The 17,828-nt window shown below is 38.3% G+C and overlaps 1 protein-coding gene across 5 annotated transcripts; it reads right to left on the bottom strand.

The window, feature by feature from the left end:
* Positions 1-294: 294 nt before the first annotated feature.
* LOC6602565 (microphthalmia-associated transcription factor) lies at positions 295-17,746 on the bottom strand. 5 transcript variants are annotated; one of them, XM_026991096.1, is made up of 9 exons: positions 7,646-8,077; positions 7,207-7,540; positions 7,031-7,150; positions 6,533-6,961; positions 3,100-3,120; positions 2,651-2,810; positions 2,342-2,583; positions 2,096-2,266; positions 295-625 (listed from the first exon to the last, which is right to left on the bottom strand). In XM_026991096.1, the coding sequence occupies exons 1-9, from the start codon at positions 8,053-8,055 to the stop codon at positions 440-442; spliced, it is 2,073 nt and encodes a 690-aa protein (XP_026846897.1). In that variant the 5' UTR covers positions 8,056-8,077; the 3' UTR covers positions 295-439. The 5 variants fall into 5 exon arrangements, with proteins under 5 accessions (XP_026846897.1, XP_026846898.1, XP_026846896.1 ...); XM_026991097.1 differs by having other exon boundaries at positions 295-622; XM_026991095.1 differs by lacking the exons at positions 295-625; positions 7,646-8,077 and adding exons at positions 1,229-2,032; positions 17,322-17,745.
* Positions 17,747-17,828: the final 82 nt, after the last annotated feature.

Below are 17,828 nucleotides of genomic sequence, written 5' to 3'. Positions count from 1 at the left end.
TTTTACACTATACACTTCCACCAAAAGTCTAATATACCCCTATACTCTTCGAGTACCGGTAATAATGGTAATATAAAATGATAAATTCGTTTAAAATGACTTTAAAACTACTTTGATCAACAACAAAACTTTAACTGAGTTTTAAAATGAGCTTTGAGCAAATACATATGCTCCTACACCAAAGTGCAACTTTAGCAACGCATTGAAAGCTCTAAGATATTGTACGATAAAATAAAAATACAATTTATGCTATGAAAATATCTTTAATCGTTCAGAAGTGAATATTTTTCATGCTGAAATGCCCGAAGGCTTCATTTTTGCGTCTGTGAGAAAAATATAATTTTGCTTAGTTTTCTTATATAGGAAAACTTTTGTAACACTACAGCCTCCCAGAATTTCCTGTTTTGGTTGTTTGTAAATGTTCCCAGTCAATTAGGGTTCAAAATAATAAAAATACAATTTCTTTCATTACAGTAGTTTCAGGCGACCCCGCGTCCTTTTGAATGATAATTTGTGCGATTTTACGGACACGCAAATTCTCCACAACTTGATTTGGGGTTGGATCTTGGGCGATTTGAACTATTTTTTTATAAGCCAGTTTGCTGGAACGGTTGGAGAAGCACTGCTGGAATGTATTCAAGAAAAGACAATTTAATTTTAATTTTTATCAATTATATAAATCAACAAGTGTAACAATTAAACAAGAAAAATACAGCATCAAATACTAAATATAACAAATTTGTTGTACATATCTTGTACTCAGTATTATTATAAAATATATAATAATTATTCGTATAACAATAACACAAGGACTTTCATTCACTCTTCTGCTACTCATCAAACCGTTTTCATTTAAACATTAAAAAACAATTTCTTCTGAAAATCTTAGATACGTAATAATTGCATACATATCCTACATAGTAATCTATTACAAAATTAGAATTGCTTACAAAATTGGAATGTATTATGGGAAAATAATGCATATATATTTATATACTCGTTTTCTACTAAGATCTATGTGAATGTGGAAGAAGGATTTTGACAGTGTTCTACGGATTGGTAATCATTAGTAATTCCAGTAATCGTTAAATACATAACACACATATGGCTTAAAGACTTAAATCAGTCCACAGGAAGTTAAATGTATTATAACATATTTGGACATTTTGACATATGAATAAAATTATTAGTAAATACTAATTAAGTTTTTGTGCGAAAAGACAAAAAATTGACGTCAAAATTTCACTATAATTCATTGAGCAAGCCTTTTTCTAATTTTCTTTTTATCCAAACTTTCCTATGGATTTCCAATACTGTAGATAATTAATATGACATGTGTATATAACAAATTTATATAGTGTGATTGCGATGATTTCAGCCACGCCTACTGCATAATACTAATTTGTAGACTTTGGACTACTGATGTATTGCAAAAGTTGATGATTCAAAGGTCAATATCCAAAGTATCAGAAGTAAGAATCATAGGTTCACTTTGACTTTCGTCTACTAAGGAAGTAAGCGAATCGTTTATCATCGCAGCAGACAAGCCAACAGAATGATGTTGATCATCGTCCAATGGACCATGTGAACGTTGGGATGATGAAAACAGTGGATCGTGATCACCATTGCAATGTCCAAGCCTACCAAACACTGTGTTTTGAACAGAATCAGATTCCATGTTGCTTTGCTGACTATTTATATGACAATTATTTATGTGGCCTTCAGGTGTCTGCAACTGGCGATGAATACAGCATGAATTGCTGCAAGCGATATTGCAGCAGTTGGTAAGATCATCTGAAATGTTGACGCTGGGCGTTTCGTTAAACAGTCCAGAATTTGCATTCGAGCTGCTCTTTGGTCCATAGCTGGTACAATTCAGCTGATTAGCAGTAGGCGAATGTGAAGCAGATAGCATGTGACTATGAGACGACAACATCGGATCGCCCCCTTGAACCGGGTGTTTGCAGTCTTCCATGAGCTCATCGATCTGATTCATACCCATGCTGGCTTCGCTGGTATTTATTTCTGGTATCTTTATAGAACAAATTTTAACTTAATTTTGCTGGAAAAATTTACTTAGTGTGTAGAAACTTACTTTTCTTTCAACAACTATTAATTCGTCCAAAAGTGAACGACGACTTTGAGAAACAGGTGGAGTAGGGCTTGAACTTTTGAGATATAAGTTTGCTGGGGTGGGTGCCGATACTGATGTTACGTGGTAGTCCGATAAAGTAATATCTTGTGACTTGGCCTGCATTTCCAGCTCCTAAAAAAAATATAAATTATATCTATTAATGACCGCGAACATATTTTTTTGGAAGATATAATTTTAATACTTTACCCTAATGCGAGACATAAGCTTGCGGTTCTGTATTTCCATCTGACGCTGCCGGCACTCATTTTGTCTCAGACGAGTAACCTCATGTTTTAGGCATTTGATATAATCCACAGATGATTTTAATATTGTTCCTTTGTTAGGTCGAATATCACGGACGACTTCGTAAAAAGCTTCACTACCTTTTGGCAAAAGGGTACCCAGTTCTTTGATCCTGTCATTAATATTAAAGCGTCGTCTGCGCTCAACTGAAAATCAGAGGATATAAGTAAGTAATCACCACTCGGAAAAAAACTACACATGTAGTGCGATTACTCATATTGTGGTTATCCTTTTTTTGTCGATCTTTTGCCATAGCATTTATTTCAGCATCAGTCAAGCTATGTGGTTCCTGTTTAATATAAAGCTCGGAGTTGAAATTTTTATCAAAATTAAACGAGTCGTTTTGTAGTATATCATCAAAGAGATCTTCCGCCTGCAAATCAAAAATCGTTTAACATTTCAAATCTTAATTTGTAGCACCGTCCTAGTCGTCCTTGCAAAAATGTTGTCACAAATGTCAAAACTACCCGTTACTCAGTTTTCGCTATACATATTTCCATCTTATGATTTATGTAACTCAATGGTATAATACATTTCTAAACTCCGTCTATCCCTTTCACCTAATGACCAATATTCTGTCTGGTTTCAAACCGCAGAGTTACATAACACCCTCTCTCTTTCCACCAATGCCGTTAATACTACAATATTTAGTTTCTACTTACATCGCTGTCAAATGATGGTATCTGCAAAAAAAAGTAGTATTAAATGTTTTTTTTTACTTTAAATAAGAAATAAGTTGACTACAAATTATTTAAAATTAACCTTGCGATGTTTTTTAGTTGGAAAATCTTTGGAAAACAATATTTCTCGAAAACATAAGGAGCTGAAACGTTGTGAGTTTTATACCCGGTATTGTCAATATATGATTTATGTAACATATACAATATATTGTTACGTTTCTATGGTTCGTATTTTTGATTGAGAAATAGAGACAGAGAGCTCTTTTCTATTATTTAGAGAGGCTTTATTTCCGAGAGAATATAAGTTCCATTCCGAATGACAGCTCGATAGTCGGCCTACTGGACTACAATAATTTATTGTATAATACTGATCAAGAATATATATACTTTATACGGTCGAAAACGTTTCCTTCTGCTACACACATCCACATCTACTCTACTCTACCAAAAATATAATACATTTTTAAGCTTTTCGAGTACCGGGTATAAAAATAAAAAATCGCGACGGTTATAATGGCGTTATATGTCGCTCAATCTTTTGATCCCTTTTTTCGTTCATGAACAACCTACCACTACTCCCTTCTATCTGTACGAGACCAAAAACAGTAAAGAAAAACAATAAGAAGTTTGAAATTGTATACGAACAGTCGCTGCACATTAAGTCGGTTATTCCGCATCTATTGATTTGAATAGTTGACTATTTGGCCTTTTTTTCTGGCATCAAACCGACTTTTCTGATAGATAGTTTGTAACTGTTTAGCCGTTAATCCATAGGTTTTTAAAGGCGCAGGGTCGCGCTTTAAAGCTTAAAGAAAATTAATTTTTTTTTAGTTTTTCATTAAAACAATTTTGTGTACCAAATCTTTAGAAAACTTTAGAGTCAGCCTTAGGCAGTTAAACTAATTTGACACCTGATATTGATTTAGAAATGTGGTTTGTTGTTAAATCAAACAGCAACACAAGCAAAAATTCAGATACCTTACTTGTATAACGAAGTCGTCATGAGAACTTTTCTCTGTAGACATTTGAACAAACTTAACAATATGTGGTTTTTGGTGTTATTGCATTATCAAAGTAAGATTTAGAAAAATGGTCAGTTCAATGCCCAAGTCTCCGAAATATCGTACGCATATACATATATCAATCATATTCGAGAAAGCTTCAGCGCATGCGAAGCTTCACCAATTCTTTTTTTTAATTATTTGTGAACAGTACAGTTTCGTACACATTTTTTGTAAAATGTTCGATACACGGGCCTACGCTCCTAAAAAAATAAGATTTATCAAGAATCGTAGAATATGTAGAATCGTAGAGACTCACAGTTTGTTCTAGACTGCAGAATCCGAACCAGATCGTATAATTATTAAAGCCACAATGATGAAAACTATTTCGTTATTTCTCGCTCCGTCTCTCTCTAGCACACACGTTTCATGGTCGGCTTTCCCTATCGCAAAAAGTGAGCGCCTAGATCTCAGAGACTATAAGAGCTAGAGCAGGCAAATTTGGTATCCACACTCCTGTGATATCGAACCTGTATTTCAAAATTTCGCCCCCCCACTTTCCGCCCCCGCAAAGGACGAAAATCGTTGGCATCCGCAAATCGCAAAGATTTTTAGAGCTAGAGCAACCAAAATTTGTATTCATACTCCTGTTAGATCTTAATGTATTTCAAAATTTCACCCCACCCCTACAAAGGACGAAAATCTGTGGCATCCCAATGTTGAAGATACAACAAAACTAAAACTGCACAATCATAAGGATTGACCACATCTACCAGCTTGCCGAATCTGGATCAGATCGGATCATTTTTATAGCCAAAAGTAAAAAATCAATTTGCAGTGGCTACGCAGCGCCCGACGACATGTTCAAACACGTTTTTTTTTTGTCTCTCCCGCATGCACTCTTTGGCGCTCAGCGTAGCCATACTGACTATGTATCGGGTATAAATGTAGAGTTGCGGTCGCAGCAGCAACTCACAACGTTCCCCCTCGTTAAAGCTAGATTTCCTTTTAAAATTGAAATCTAATATTAGCGGAATCTGATATTTAAAATATTTATATATTTTTCTAAAAAAATTTAGTTTCTGAAACTAAAACTAAAAAAAAACACAAGCTATTTTATCATTTTACCACAAAAACAACTATTTTTTATCTCAAAAGTTGACAACACTGTTTGCTGCCCAAATGTTGAGGCAAAAAAAAATAATGCATTCGAATGGAACTCAACTCAACTATCGAAGAAAAAAGAACTGGATACTCTCGAAAACTTTCATATAATTCGTAATCAGCGACCCCAAAAATTCCCGGGAAATAAGTTTACAATCATATCCGATGAATTTTTCAAATAATTCTACACCATATTTCGACCATATTTTTTTCGGTTTTTAAAAGCTAATATAAACACATTTTCATATAATTAAGTCCCGATATTAATTTAGCATATAATTTCATGAGCTTTAATCTGAAATTCATATGTTGTGGGAAAAGTTCACTTTTTCGGTATTTTTTTGTTTTTGTGCAGTCAATTTTCACTTTAATATTTTCTCCTCTAAGAAAGATGATTCTTAATAAAAGTTGTTCCTCAAAGTCTCTCTAAAAAGCCTATTACCAAAGACTATACAATACCAAAATGTTGCATGAGCGACCAAAAAGCTGTTCTATGGCGGGTCCTAACATTAGCACCCAAAAGGCACGAGGGAGCGCGCGGGGTTTCAATTCCCTTTTCGCCTGTACTTCGTCTTTACCGCGACCCCGCTGACCATCGGTTTCGTCTGTTCGGCAATTCTGAACTCTCGAGCCTCAGCACCGTCGAAGCGGTGGTCGCGGATCGCCGATGTCTTTGGAGCGGCACAGTGGGACCTTTGGCCGTCTCAGCTTGCTAAATTAGTTAGTGAATATGAGTTCAATTAATATTTGCATACTGAAAAATGTTAAACTTTGAGTGCTTATATCTCCTAAACTAAAACTATCTTGAAAATTCGATTGGAAAATTCTCTATTAGATGCCTACATTAAATTTATCTAAAGCACTCATACAATTTTTTTACTACTACTTTTTACTACAGTCCCCACTGTGCCGCGCCAAAGACATCAGCGACCACGCTGCCCTACGGTTTCGGCACGCAGACGATTCATATTTTGTTTTTGTATTCTTTCTCTCGAGACACACCGACTCGACGCTGACCGAGGCATTGACGAAGCCGAGTAGCATTTCGGAGGCGAAGGTAGCGTAAAAGAGAATTGAAGTAATAGCCCCGCGCGCCCGTACCATGAAGCGTCAAACGAAAATCGAAAAAGAATTTGTTCCTCATGCAACATCTTGGTATTGTATTGTCTTTGCTATTACTAAGCTGTTTGTTTTTTTTCCATTTTTTTTTTTAATGGGTTACAAAAAATTAAAATACTATTTTTACTCACCTCTGAAGCACTTGTAGCTACAGAGCTTAGACTTGGGGATATGGGTGCTGAAATGGAGTGCAATGAACTCGTTGTACTGGATGTGGGCATCGTATTAATTATTCCAGATGCAGTACGTGTAGTAATAGAAGAATTTAAACTTGAATTCCTCTTAACATATCCTTGTGTTTTATTTACAATTTCTGTGGATTCTTCTGAACTTTGAGGGTTAATACTTCTCGATGAAACATGGTCGTTGCAGTTTCCAGTTCTTAAAAAACTTGCTCCAAAAGGAGATATTTGCATGGATTCATCAGAATGCATTGTTCGTTTGCCACTGGAAGTAATTTCACATCTATAACTATTTGACCGCTCGATTGGAGGGCAACTGTTGACCAAAGAAGAATTGTGTAGATTTCCAGTGGATACTGAGGTATTTGCGGCTTTCGTCTATAAGTTCATGAAAAAATATGTACCATTTATTTCAGAATCTTTTCCAAGTGTCCAAAAAATACTTACATCGGTGTTATGACAACCCCAAACAGATGGCTTGAACGACTCACTGAGAAATTGTCTCACTTGATTTTTTTGCTTCTGTATAACGTGATACCGAGTCGGATTCTCAAGCACTGTGCTGACCTGTAAAATGCCTTGCTTAAAACGTTTTTCGACACAAAGCGTTAGCTGTGAATTACCTGAAGCACTTGAGGTGGTACATCCACACCAATACTTTGTAGGGGAACTTTCAACTTAACTGGACTTGACGAAGGTAAACGATCCCTTTGTACAAATTGAGAGATCTGTTCCAGGCTAGATGACCCGCTCCCACAAGCGCTGGTACTGTTGCTGTTTATGAATTCCGACTCAGTCGACCCCTGACCCATGCCAAACAAAAGCTGCATTTTTGGATCTGGTGATATCAGTTGCTGCACCATCATTTGTTGCTGCTGTTCCTGCTGCTGTTGCTCACGTTGCAATTGAAGTTTTAGCTGCGTCCGCGATGTAGGAGTTGCAGTTTTAAACGTTGGTCTATAAGTAGAAAATGTACGATGCATAAAAATTCTGCCAAACTGTACTAAAGACTTTAATTTATATTGAATATGATAATTCTTTCATAATGGACTAAATACATACCCACCCGAGAGAGGCGGTAGACCCACTATGCGCGGTTCTGTAGTTTCGGTGCTAATATCGCCCAAATCTACGATGCTTGGATCCATTTCAAGAATCATTTCTAAATCTTTATCTATACCGACAGTTACTCTTATATTTGTAGTCGCCGTGGACTTAGTTTGACCATCCCTTCGTGACGATGCTGATAAAGGCACCACACTGTCAATGTCTTCAAGTTCCATTAACATCGAAGGTTCCACGCCGACTTCAATTGGAAACGAACTAGAGTCCATGCTGTGATTAGCTATAGAATCTTCTTTTTCAATAGCCTCTGTCGATGACATCTGCAACGTTTGCACTCTTCTTACAAACTCTTGAAACTCCTGAAGACGAATGTCTGATTTGAGCAGTGACAACTTTTCCTTTTCCATGTCTTCAACTGTTAGACTATTTATACTTTTTTCAACTGATGCAACTGTGTCAGGCTTTAAATAATTTTCGTTTATCGAACAAATGGGCACTGTTTTTGTTTTCTTATTCCAGTAAGAAAACATGTTCATTTTATTTGTATATCATAAAAGAACACGCAGAACTATTCACAAGCTATATAAATTCTGGTCCTCGTATTCACTAAGTATTACAAAGACCTTGATCTTGTGTCTCTTCGAATAAGTAAATGAGGAATGAGAGCATGAGAATGTACGCATGCTTTTCCATTTATGTGTATGGCGGAAATAGTGTAAGGTTGCAAAAAATAAATATAAGTCATTTGCTATTCTTTTTATAATTTAATCATACACCATTCAGATTTGTAAGCCACTAAAAAATATTCCGGAAGCAAAAATTACAGCTACATATATTTTCCAAAGCAGTAAAATAGAACATAGAACAAAATAAAATGGTTTTTGTGCGATAAACGAATGAATTTGGCCACCTTACAAATTTTTGCATCATGGGTGTGTATATAAATATACACAAGTATGTATAGCTGCGCAATAGAATTATATGCGCAAACAGGGTGCGTTTAAGAATGCTGAATGGCGATCATCAAATCTGGTATATAAATGTACTTCTATACAAATGTATCTATATATAGTTAGTACGTATATAATATTATAATGCCCCAAAAATTCTGTATGTATAGAAATTATTTATTTATTATTATATCCTTAAACGTTTAAAAGAAATATACCAAATTAAATCTAAGAGGTTTGAATGGTGCTTAGAGTACTAGTAACTAGACCTTCGACTCTGAATATAAATTTTATACTTGTGGCATATAGTGGCGGACTGTGAAATGTGGCCACTCATGTTATTGAACTTAAAACCGATGGCGCGTATTCAAAATCTTAACAGTCAGTCGGGATATACTTGTATTGTACATATCATTCATTAGCTGTTAATTAACATCTCTTTTTCATATAAAAAAGCAAGAGTTAAAACAACAAAAATATAAAAATGTAAAAAAAAAAAATACTGAAGCCGATAGGGTAGAATCAAAGACTATACAATACCAAGATGTTGCAGGAGGAACAAATTCTTTTTCAATTTTCGTTTGACACTTCATGGTACGGGCGCGCGGGGCTATTACTTCAATTCTCTTTTACGATACCTTCGCCTCCGAAATGCTCGGCTTCGTCAATGCCTCGGTCAGCGTCGAGTCGGTGCGTCTCGAGAGAAAGAATACAAAAACAAAATATGAATCGTCTGCGTGCCGAAACCGTAGGGCAGCGTGGTCGCTGATGTCTTTGGCGCGGCACAGTGGGGACTCAGCCGAAATAGTAAAAAAATTGTATGAGTGCTTTAGATAAATTCTAATAGAGAATTTTCCAATCGAATTTTCCCACTGTGCCGCTCCAAAGACATCGGCGATCCGCGACCACCGCTTCGACGGTGCTGAGGCTCGAGAGTCCAGAATTGCCGAACAGACGAAACCGATGGGCAGCGGGGTCGCGGTAGAGACGAAGTACAGGCGAAAAGGGAATTGAAACCCCGCGCGCTCCCGCGTGCCTTTTGGGTTCTAATGTTAGGACCCGCCATAGAACAGCTTTTTGGTCGCTCATGCAACATCTTGGTATTGTATAGTCTTTGGTAGAATACAATAAAAATACATTTCCATATAGTTCTGTCCCTATATTATTTTCAAAATGTATTCAAAGATAACTAATTCAACCAACTAACGTATCATTTCATTAACCGTGAAAACATATTAAATTCAGCAAAAGTTCATTTTTCTACCCGATAAAAGAGTGTAGGGATACTATATTAGATTTGTGAGGAAAACGGATGTGTGTAACACCCAGAAGGAAGCATTTCCGACCCTAGCATCAATAGCCGCGTTGATAGAGCCATTTCTGCCTGTCCGTCCGTCCGACTGTCCGTCCGTCCGTATTGTTTCAGATGTTTCCAGGCCCCTGTTGTGAGTTTCAGCTTTAAATTTATATCCCATACACGTTGCGTAGTCACCGTGGATGCCCCACATTTTCGACAATTGTGGGAGCGAATGCTCCTATTGCTTCTAATCTTTTTGATTGGGCTTAACAGTGATCTTTGACCTGATGCTTCACTTGCAATATCATCGGTTGCTGTTGGTCACCTTGATCCTTCATCTGCAACATCAGCTTGCGTTGATTTTGCAACAGCCCTGTCTGTCTGTCTGTCCGTCTCTATTAGCGCTTATTTCTCAAAGACTATAAGAGCTAGAGCAAAGACATTTTGTATCGAGTCTTCTGTGATATGTCAGCGTTGCAAGTATATTTCAAAACTTCGCCACGCCGACTTCCGTCCCCACAGAGGGCGAAAATCTGTAGCATCCACAATTTTAACGATATGAGAAAACAGAAAACGCAGAATCGTAGAGGATGACTATATGTTCTAGGGTGCAAAACCAGAATCGTATAATTATTATTGCCAGAATGATGAAAACTATTTAATTTTCTCTCGCTGTGTCTGTCTCTAACAAACACGTTTCATGGTCGGCTTTGCCTATTGCAAAATGTGAGTTTCAAGATCTCAGAGACTTTAAAAGCTAGAGCAACCAAATTTGGTATCCACACTCCTGTGTTGTCGCACCTTGACAAGTTTGTTTCAAAATTTCGCAACACCCCCTTCCGCCCCCGCAAAAAAACTTCGTTCTCTTTCGTAGTGATCAGACGTGTTTTTGTTTTGCGCTCCGCATTTTTCCTTTTGTTTCGAATAAACAGCCGGAGTTTTCCTAATTAAATTCTAAATATACTTTCTAACCAGACAACAATCTGGAAACCTATTCTTTTACGCGAGTGCATGCCTTTTGATTTGTGTTAAAATATTATTTAACTTTTTATTTTTCGGCGTCGGCTTGTGTTGTGTTGTTGCAGTGAGTGAGTATTGCATTGCAGTCCGCTCTCGTCTGGTAGCTTTTGTTGTCTTATCACTCTCTCGCTATCACCTCAACCTCAATAACTGTTCTTTCTCTCTCGCTCTTTCAACTTTCTGAGCAATAGCGCTCTCTATCTAGTAGCTCTCGCTATAACCGCTCTCCACTCTGCTCTCTTTTTTTCTTACCAATTCCGCTTTGAGCGTTGTCTGGCACATTGGTCTGATACCAATTTGTTTTGGAAATTTTTAATTTTTTTGATTTTAATAAAATATTTTAATAATAAAAAAAAAATGGAATTCGCTGTGGTCTGCGCTAAAAAAACCTGCAAGAAGCAGATCACTCACGATCAGCCAAATGTCCCCTGCTGGCTCTGCGACAGCGTAGTCCACGCAAAATGCGCGGGATTTTCTGGCCTCGTGAGCGATGCCATAGCCAAACGTAATGGCTTGCATTACAGTTGCGAGGCATGCCGTGCGGTGGAGAAAGACATGGTGGCTTTCATGAGGCAGACGCGGAGTGGCTTTAAGGAGCTGACCGTTGGTTTTAAAAACCAGTACGATCGGCTCCTAGCCATGGAGGCTCAGTTTAGCGGTTTAAAGCTGCTGAATGAGTCTCCGAGGCGCAAAAAGGTCACTCCGCGGGACCTGCAAGTGCCAACCGTCACTCAGCCGTCCGCCGCCGAAAAATTGACTCCGACCACTCCAAGTGTACAGCAGTTGATCTCGTTTGCCACTCCAAAGGCAACGAAAGCTGCTGGCGATGCAGATTCGGTAGCCGAATTCATCGCCTCGGAGAATGTGCAGCCAAGTACGTCTGCTGCGTCCGTGTCCGTGGTGTCCGCAAGTTCACTAGTTGTCCCGTCTATCCCGATCCCACCAGTAAATAGACGTTCCGGACCCCCGGATATTGCCACCACAGGTACTAGACCTGCGGTGACTAAACCACTGGTGGGAGTCCCACCAAAACGACAAGTTTTTGTTTCACGGCTGGCCCCTGACCTCACATCTAATGATGTAACTGCTTTCATTCAAAGCAAAATAAAAGCCGTGGGCTTAAAGGTGGAGAAATTTAACTTCTCTTATGCCAGGGAGATAGCGTCGTTTAAGATAAGCATCTCCCCAACTCAATTTGACACCATTTGCTCCACCAAATTTTGGCCGGAGCATTTGGTGGTGAAGGAGTTTAAGGCTAAGAAGAAGAATAGGCCCCCCATATCGCTTCCAAATCTTTCCAGCGTGCCACCCTCAACCTCAACTTCCTCTTCCTCAACTTCCCGTCTTGCTCCAACCTTTGCAAAAAACTAACTTCTCTTTTAGTAACCTATCAGAATGTAAGAGGCTTGCGTAGTAAGCTCAGCATTCTTTTCCGGGATAGTGTTGCATTTGCTTCCCACGTTATTGTGTTTACTGAAACCTGGTTAAAGCCGGACATTCTTAGTTCCGAGGTTTTGGCAGGTCGGTACACAACTTTTAGAAAGGACCGTTCGTCTCGACGTGCAGGAGGGGTTCTAATTGCAGTGGACTCTTACTTCACGTCAGAACACTTCACAGTCCAAGTTCAACAGGAACTGGAATTCCTGTGTGTAAAACTGATTCTTCCCGCTTTCGCTATATTCATTACTTGCTCGTATATCCCACCTTCTTCGGATATTTCAATTTATGAGCAGCACTTGTCCGCTTTAACCGCTGTTGCTTCCTCGCTATCTGATAAAGATCGTATGATAGTTCTTGGTGACTTCAACTTGCCAGGAACTGTTTGGTCTTCGGTAAACGAGTCTAGCATCCTAGTGCCCATGTCACGACATGACTTTGTTGACGGCTTGCTTGACCTGTCCTTGTCTCAAGTCAATCATGTGAAAAATTCCTTGGGTCGATTGCTTGATCTATGCTTTGTATCGGATCCGACCATAGTGTTGTTAACCCGAGCCCTTCCGCTCACTATACCTGAAGACGCCTACCACCCTACTTTCGAGGTGTCGCTAGACATAGGACCAACTGTATTGGATCGGTCGAGTAGACTACCTGAACGTGTCCGCTGCTTTCGTAAAGCCGAGTTTGCGAAGCTTAATAACCTAATTAGGGATTTTGATTGGTCCGCTTTGTACTTGTGCACTGATGTCACAAAAGCCACAAACATTTTTTACAATGCTCTTGGCACATTTTTTGATTCTTGTGTCCCGCTTTCTTGTCCGATTAGATCTGGAAAACCCCCTTGGTTTACCAAAGAGTTATCCAGTCTAAAAAACTTAAAATCAAGACTTTATAAAAAATTTCAAGAAGTGGGTTCTCCTACTTCTCACTCTCGTTATGTAATAGCTCGGTCAAACTTTTCAGTTCTTAATGCTCAATGCTATAAGAACTACCTATCTCGTTGCAGGATACGTTTTTCTCAGGACCCTAAACAGTTTTACTGCTTCGTAAACAGTAAGCGTAGAACGTCCGCACACCCATCCTCGCTATCATTTTGTAATACGTCGGCAAATAATGATCAGGCAATTGCCGATCTTTTTGCCCAGTTTTTCCAAACTACCTATTCTGAGGAACGCTACTCTGGTCAACCGTACCCATACGGATTACCGAGGTCGAACGGCATTTTCAGTCCCTTGTTAAATGAGTATTCCCTACTTCAAGATCTTCGACTAGTTAAGCCGGTGTTTTCACCGGGTCCAGACGGGGTTCCAGGTTGTGTACTCAGGTACTGCGCCGAGGCTCTGTGTGGACCATTGCTTAAACTATTCACCATGTCCATTGATTCATCTTGCTTCCCCCCAATCTGGAAGGAATCGTTTATAATTCCTCTCCATAAAAAAGGTAGTAAGTCTGATGTAAAAAATTATAGAGGTATAGCAAAGTTATCCGCTATTCCCAAATTGTTTGAGAAGGTTTTAACTCCGCACTTGCAACATCTCTGCAAGTCACTTATATCTCCAACTCAGCATGGATTTATAAGGCGGCGATCAACCACCACGAACTTGTTAGAGTTTACCTCTTTCATTATTAAAGGCTTTCAAGGTAACTTACAGACGGATGTTATTTACACCGACTTTAGTAAAGCATTCGACTCTGTAAACCATTCCCTTTTAGCACATAAACTTGACCTTTTAGGGTTTCCGCCCAACCTCCTGAGATGGATTTCTAGCTATCTTTGTTCTAGGTCTCAAAGAGTCCTCTTCAAAAACTCCCTCTCTTTACCAGTAAAGGTTTCTTCGGGAGTACCACAGGGCAGCCATCTAGGCCCCTTACTCTTCACACTCTTTATTAATGACTTGCCTTCAGTAATAACATACTCTCGAGTACTTATGTATGCGGATGATGTTAAACTCTGTGTCCAGTACAAGGACATTTCATTTCATTCTCGCTTGCAATCCGATCTCAATAGCTTTCAGTCATGGTGTTGTGCAAACTTGTTACACCTTAATGCCTCGAAATGCAAAGTTATGACATTTCATCGTTCTAACCCTTTGTTGGCTCCCTACACCCTATTTGGGGGTTCTCTTGAGAGAATTACCCTGGTGGATGATCTGGGTGTTATGTTAGATCCCAAGTTAAAGTTTTCCGAACACATTTCTACCATGGTAAATAAGGCCATGGGCGTGCTTGGGTTTATAAAGAGGTGGTCAAAGGAATTTGACGACCCCTATATAACAAAGACTCTCTATACCTCGCTTGTTCGTCCGATCTTAGAATACGGCTCCTGTGTATGGTGCCCTCAGTACAAAGTACACCAGGACCGTATAGAATCAGTACAGAAAAACTTTTTACTCTTTGCTCTGCGGGGCCTTAACTGGGATGCGGGTGTAAGACTCCCATCTTACTCTAGTAGACTATTATTAGTAAACCTCCCATCCTTAGTTAACCGTAGAAAAATGCTTGGTGTGATATTTATGCACAACTTGATCAGGGGTGACATAGACAGCCCTGATCTGTTGAGCCGCATAAACTTCACGATTCCTATTAGACTGACTAGAAACTTTATACCGTTGTTCCTTCCACTTTGTAGATCGAATTATTCCTTGCATGAACCGTTTAGGGTCTTATGCTCGGACTATAATTCCCTCTACCATATTATATCCTCCACTAATTCTCTTCCTCTTATTAAATTACTAATCCTTACACACCTCTCTAGTAATTAGTAATTGTAGTGGTATTTGTATTTTGTATTTTATTGCATGCTTAATTTCTTAATAAGTTTAGTGCTAATTTTCCTCGAAGGTTAGTCTAATATCTATCTTTCTTGCATGCTCGCGTTTGGTTCGGCTACGCACCGCGCGTCATGCGGCAGCGCCCCTCGGTCGGTTGGGCGGGAGGAGGGCTGCGTTTTGCCTGGGATCCGCGCGTAACAGCCTTCTGCTGGTGTCACACGGGCCACTTGACGGTGCAGTAATTGCATCGCCTCTTGTTAGATGCAGTCATTGCATGTCAACGTCCAATAAAAAAAAAAAAGGACGAAAATCGGGGGCATCCACAAATCTCAGAGACTATTAAAGCTAGAGTAACCAAATTTGGTATCCACACTCTTGTTAGATCTCACTATAAAACGATTTTTTTCAAATTTCGCCCCACCCCCACAAAAGACGAAAATCTGTGGCATCCACAATATTCAAGATAGGAATCTATGAGATTGCTGAATCTGGATCAGATCGGATCATTTTTATGGCCAAAAGGAACAAAAAAATTATTTGCAGTGGCTACGCAGCGCCCACCGACACGTTCAGACACGTTTTCTGTCTCTCCCGCACGCACACATTGTCGCTCAATGTGACCATACTGACTAAGTATCGGGTATAAATGTAGAGTTTCGGTTGCCGCAGCAACTTACAACGTTACCCCAAGAAGAAGAAAAGTGAAAAAGCGAAGAAGTGAAGACGGATGAGTTGGTCCGATTTATTGCTTCTTATATTGGAATTAAAGTAATCCATCGATGTTGTCAAAATCAAACATCGATTGATACATCGGATTGATTCTACGATGCATCGATGTATGACCGATGTTTCAAAACTTTCCCATTTGATTATAAAACGAATATTCAACAAAGGAAAAATGAGCTTTCATAGCAGTCTTTTACATATCATAACATAAAAGAAATTATTATGTTTTCATAGCAGTCTTTTACATATCATTGTATAGATTTTGTATAAATTAGGATAGGTACTTTTCATACCGTCCCAAAAACACGAAGGATTGCTTTCAAATGAGGCAGGCATTGCTGTGTTTGCTGCTTACAGATTTGAAATTAAACGATCGATGTTTTGCAAAACATCGGTACAGGCAAAAACACCGGAAAACATCGGTAAACATCGGCAAAAAAACATCGATGCTCAATGCATCGATGTGTTTTTACATGACTAGTAAAGACTATACATTTCCAAGATGGCATGAAGGGCCAAACTGCTGTTTATGGCGGGGTTCTTTACGACGCCGCACAGACAAGGGAGCGGGTGGGCTTTCAATACTAGATTAGGACTGCGCCTTACCAAAGACTGTGTATTTTTCGAAAGATTCTGGGACGAACGGAGTGGGCGGCGGAGCCGCGGCCAAGGGGAATGATAGCCTAAAAGATAATTTAAAACCTAAATTTTGGGTAAAATTTTCCAGAGAAACAGAATCAAAGCTGATCTCAAAAATATCTTGGTTTTCTGGTTGATGAGTCAATCGGACAAAAACTTAATAAATGTGCAAATACTCGTATGTATGTACGTATGTTTATATACATATGTACATATACATACATGCTTACAACTGGAAATATATACATATAACTATAATATATTATATATATATATATAATATAGATACGTATGTATATACATATGTACATAAGATACCGGCAATATCCTGGATTCCTTCTTGTCTTACATTTATTAGCAACTCGTGCTAGAAACATTATTGTGTATATATGTACATATATAATGTAATAATAGATTGTTAATGTATATATGTATCTGCATTTTTGTATTTTTTTTTGTATATATGTATGTATATTCATACATAATTAATTACCCAAATCTACGTAAGATATTTCAATTTTTCATACGTACATACGCATACAGACGTGGGTCAAATACCTATGTGCATGTAGATATACATATACATATGTACATATTTTTGTATAAATGTATGTCCGATAAGATAATAAAATAGCGCTAATCATACACCAAATATCGTGATGTATGTACATACGATAACGCATATGTGGTTATGGATGTACATACATTATATACACATACACATGTATATTTGATCATGGATACATGTGCATATGTATGAATAGTAATGAAAATACATATGTATAATTTTAGTTATTTCAGATAGCTCCTATTTTTCAATTCTTACAACTTACATTTCGTCAGATCGCAAAGACCGCGTTGATGATTTTAATTCATAAAATTCCACATTCTCAGAACTGCCTGCTACAGTAACATTTGGTAGTAGATCCATATTGTCGTTGTCGTTTAGCAAATTAAGACTTAAATCGTCGAACTCCATATCAAAGCCTAGATCAATTCCCGACTCAGTCATGTTGACGACAATAAATTAGTACGTAAGCACACGAATTATTTTGAAAGCACAATTCTTTTTGGCATACGTACGCATACGTACGTAATTATATTGTAACTAGTAGAATTCGTTTTCACATATTCGGAAATCTACGCACAACACAACGCGTCATCACAACTACAGGCGGATCCCCACAAACGAATACATGCAACTTCCACAACCAACTGGAGCTTTCAATAGCGGTGAGCTGAACGAAAAAATAGGAGTAAGTGATCGCACCATCGTTTGGTTTAATTTTTATTTAAAATTTTATTGTGTCCGAAATAATTATGAAATCTATCCTTTCACT

Source organism: Drosophila persimilis, unplaced genomic scaffold (assembly GCF_003286085.1).
Source record: "Drosophila persimilis strain 14011-0111.01,24,50 unplaced genomic scaffold, DperRS2 tig00000652-arrow-arrow-pilon, whole genome shotgun sequence".
Taxonomy (NCBI): Eukaryota; Metazoa; Arthropoda; class Insecta; order Diptera; family Drosophilidae; genus Drosophila; species Drosophila persimilis.
This window is presented reverse-complemented; position numbering and strand designations above follow the sequence as displayed.

What these genes read in the sequence shown, in the direction of transcription:
- LOC6602565 (XM_026991094.1), bottom strand. Translation starts at nt 8,055, where the DNA reads ATGGAAAAGGAAAAGTTGTCACTGCTCAAATCAGACATTCGTCTTCAG. An exon ending in GGGGTTGTCATAACACCGAT is followed by an intron (nt 6,962 to 7,030) that starts GTAAGTATTTTT and finishes ATGAACTTATAG; the next exon opens with ACGAAAGCCGCAAATACCTC. An exon ending in AGCTTATGTCTCGCATTAGG is followed by an intron (nt 2,267 to 2,341) that starts GTAAAGTATTAA and finishes TATTTTTTTTAG; the next exon opens with GAGCTGGAAATGCAGGCCAA.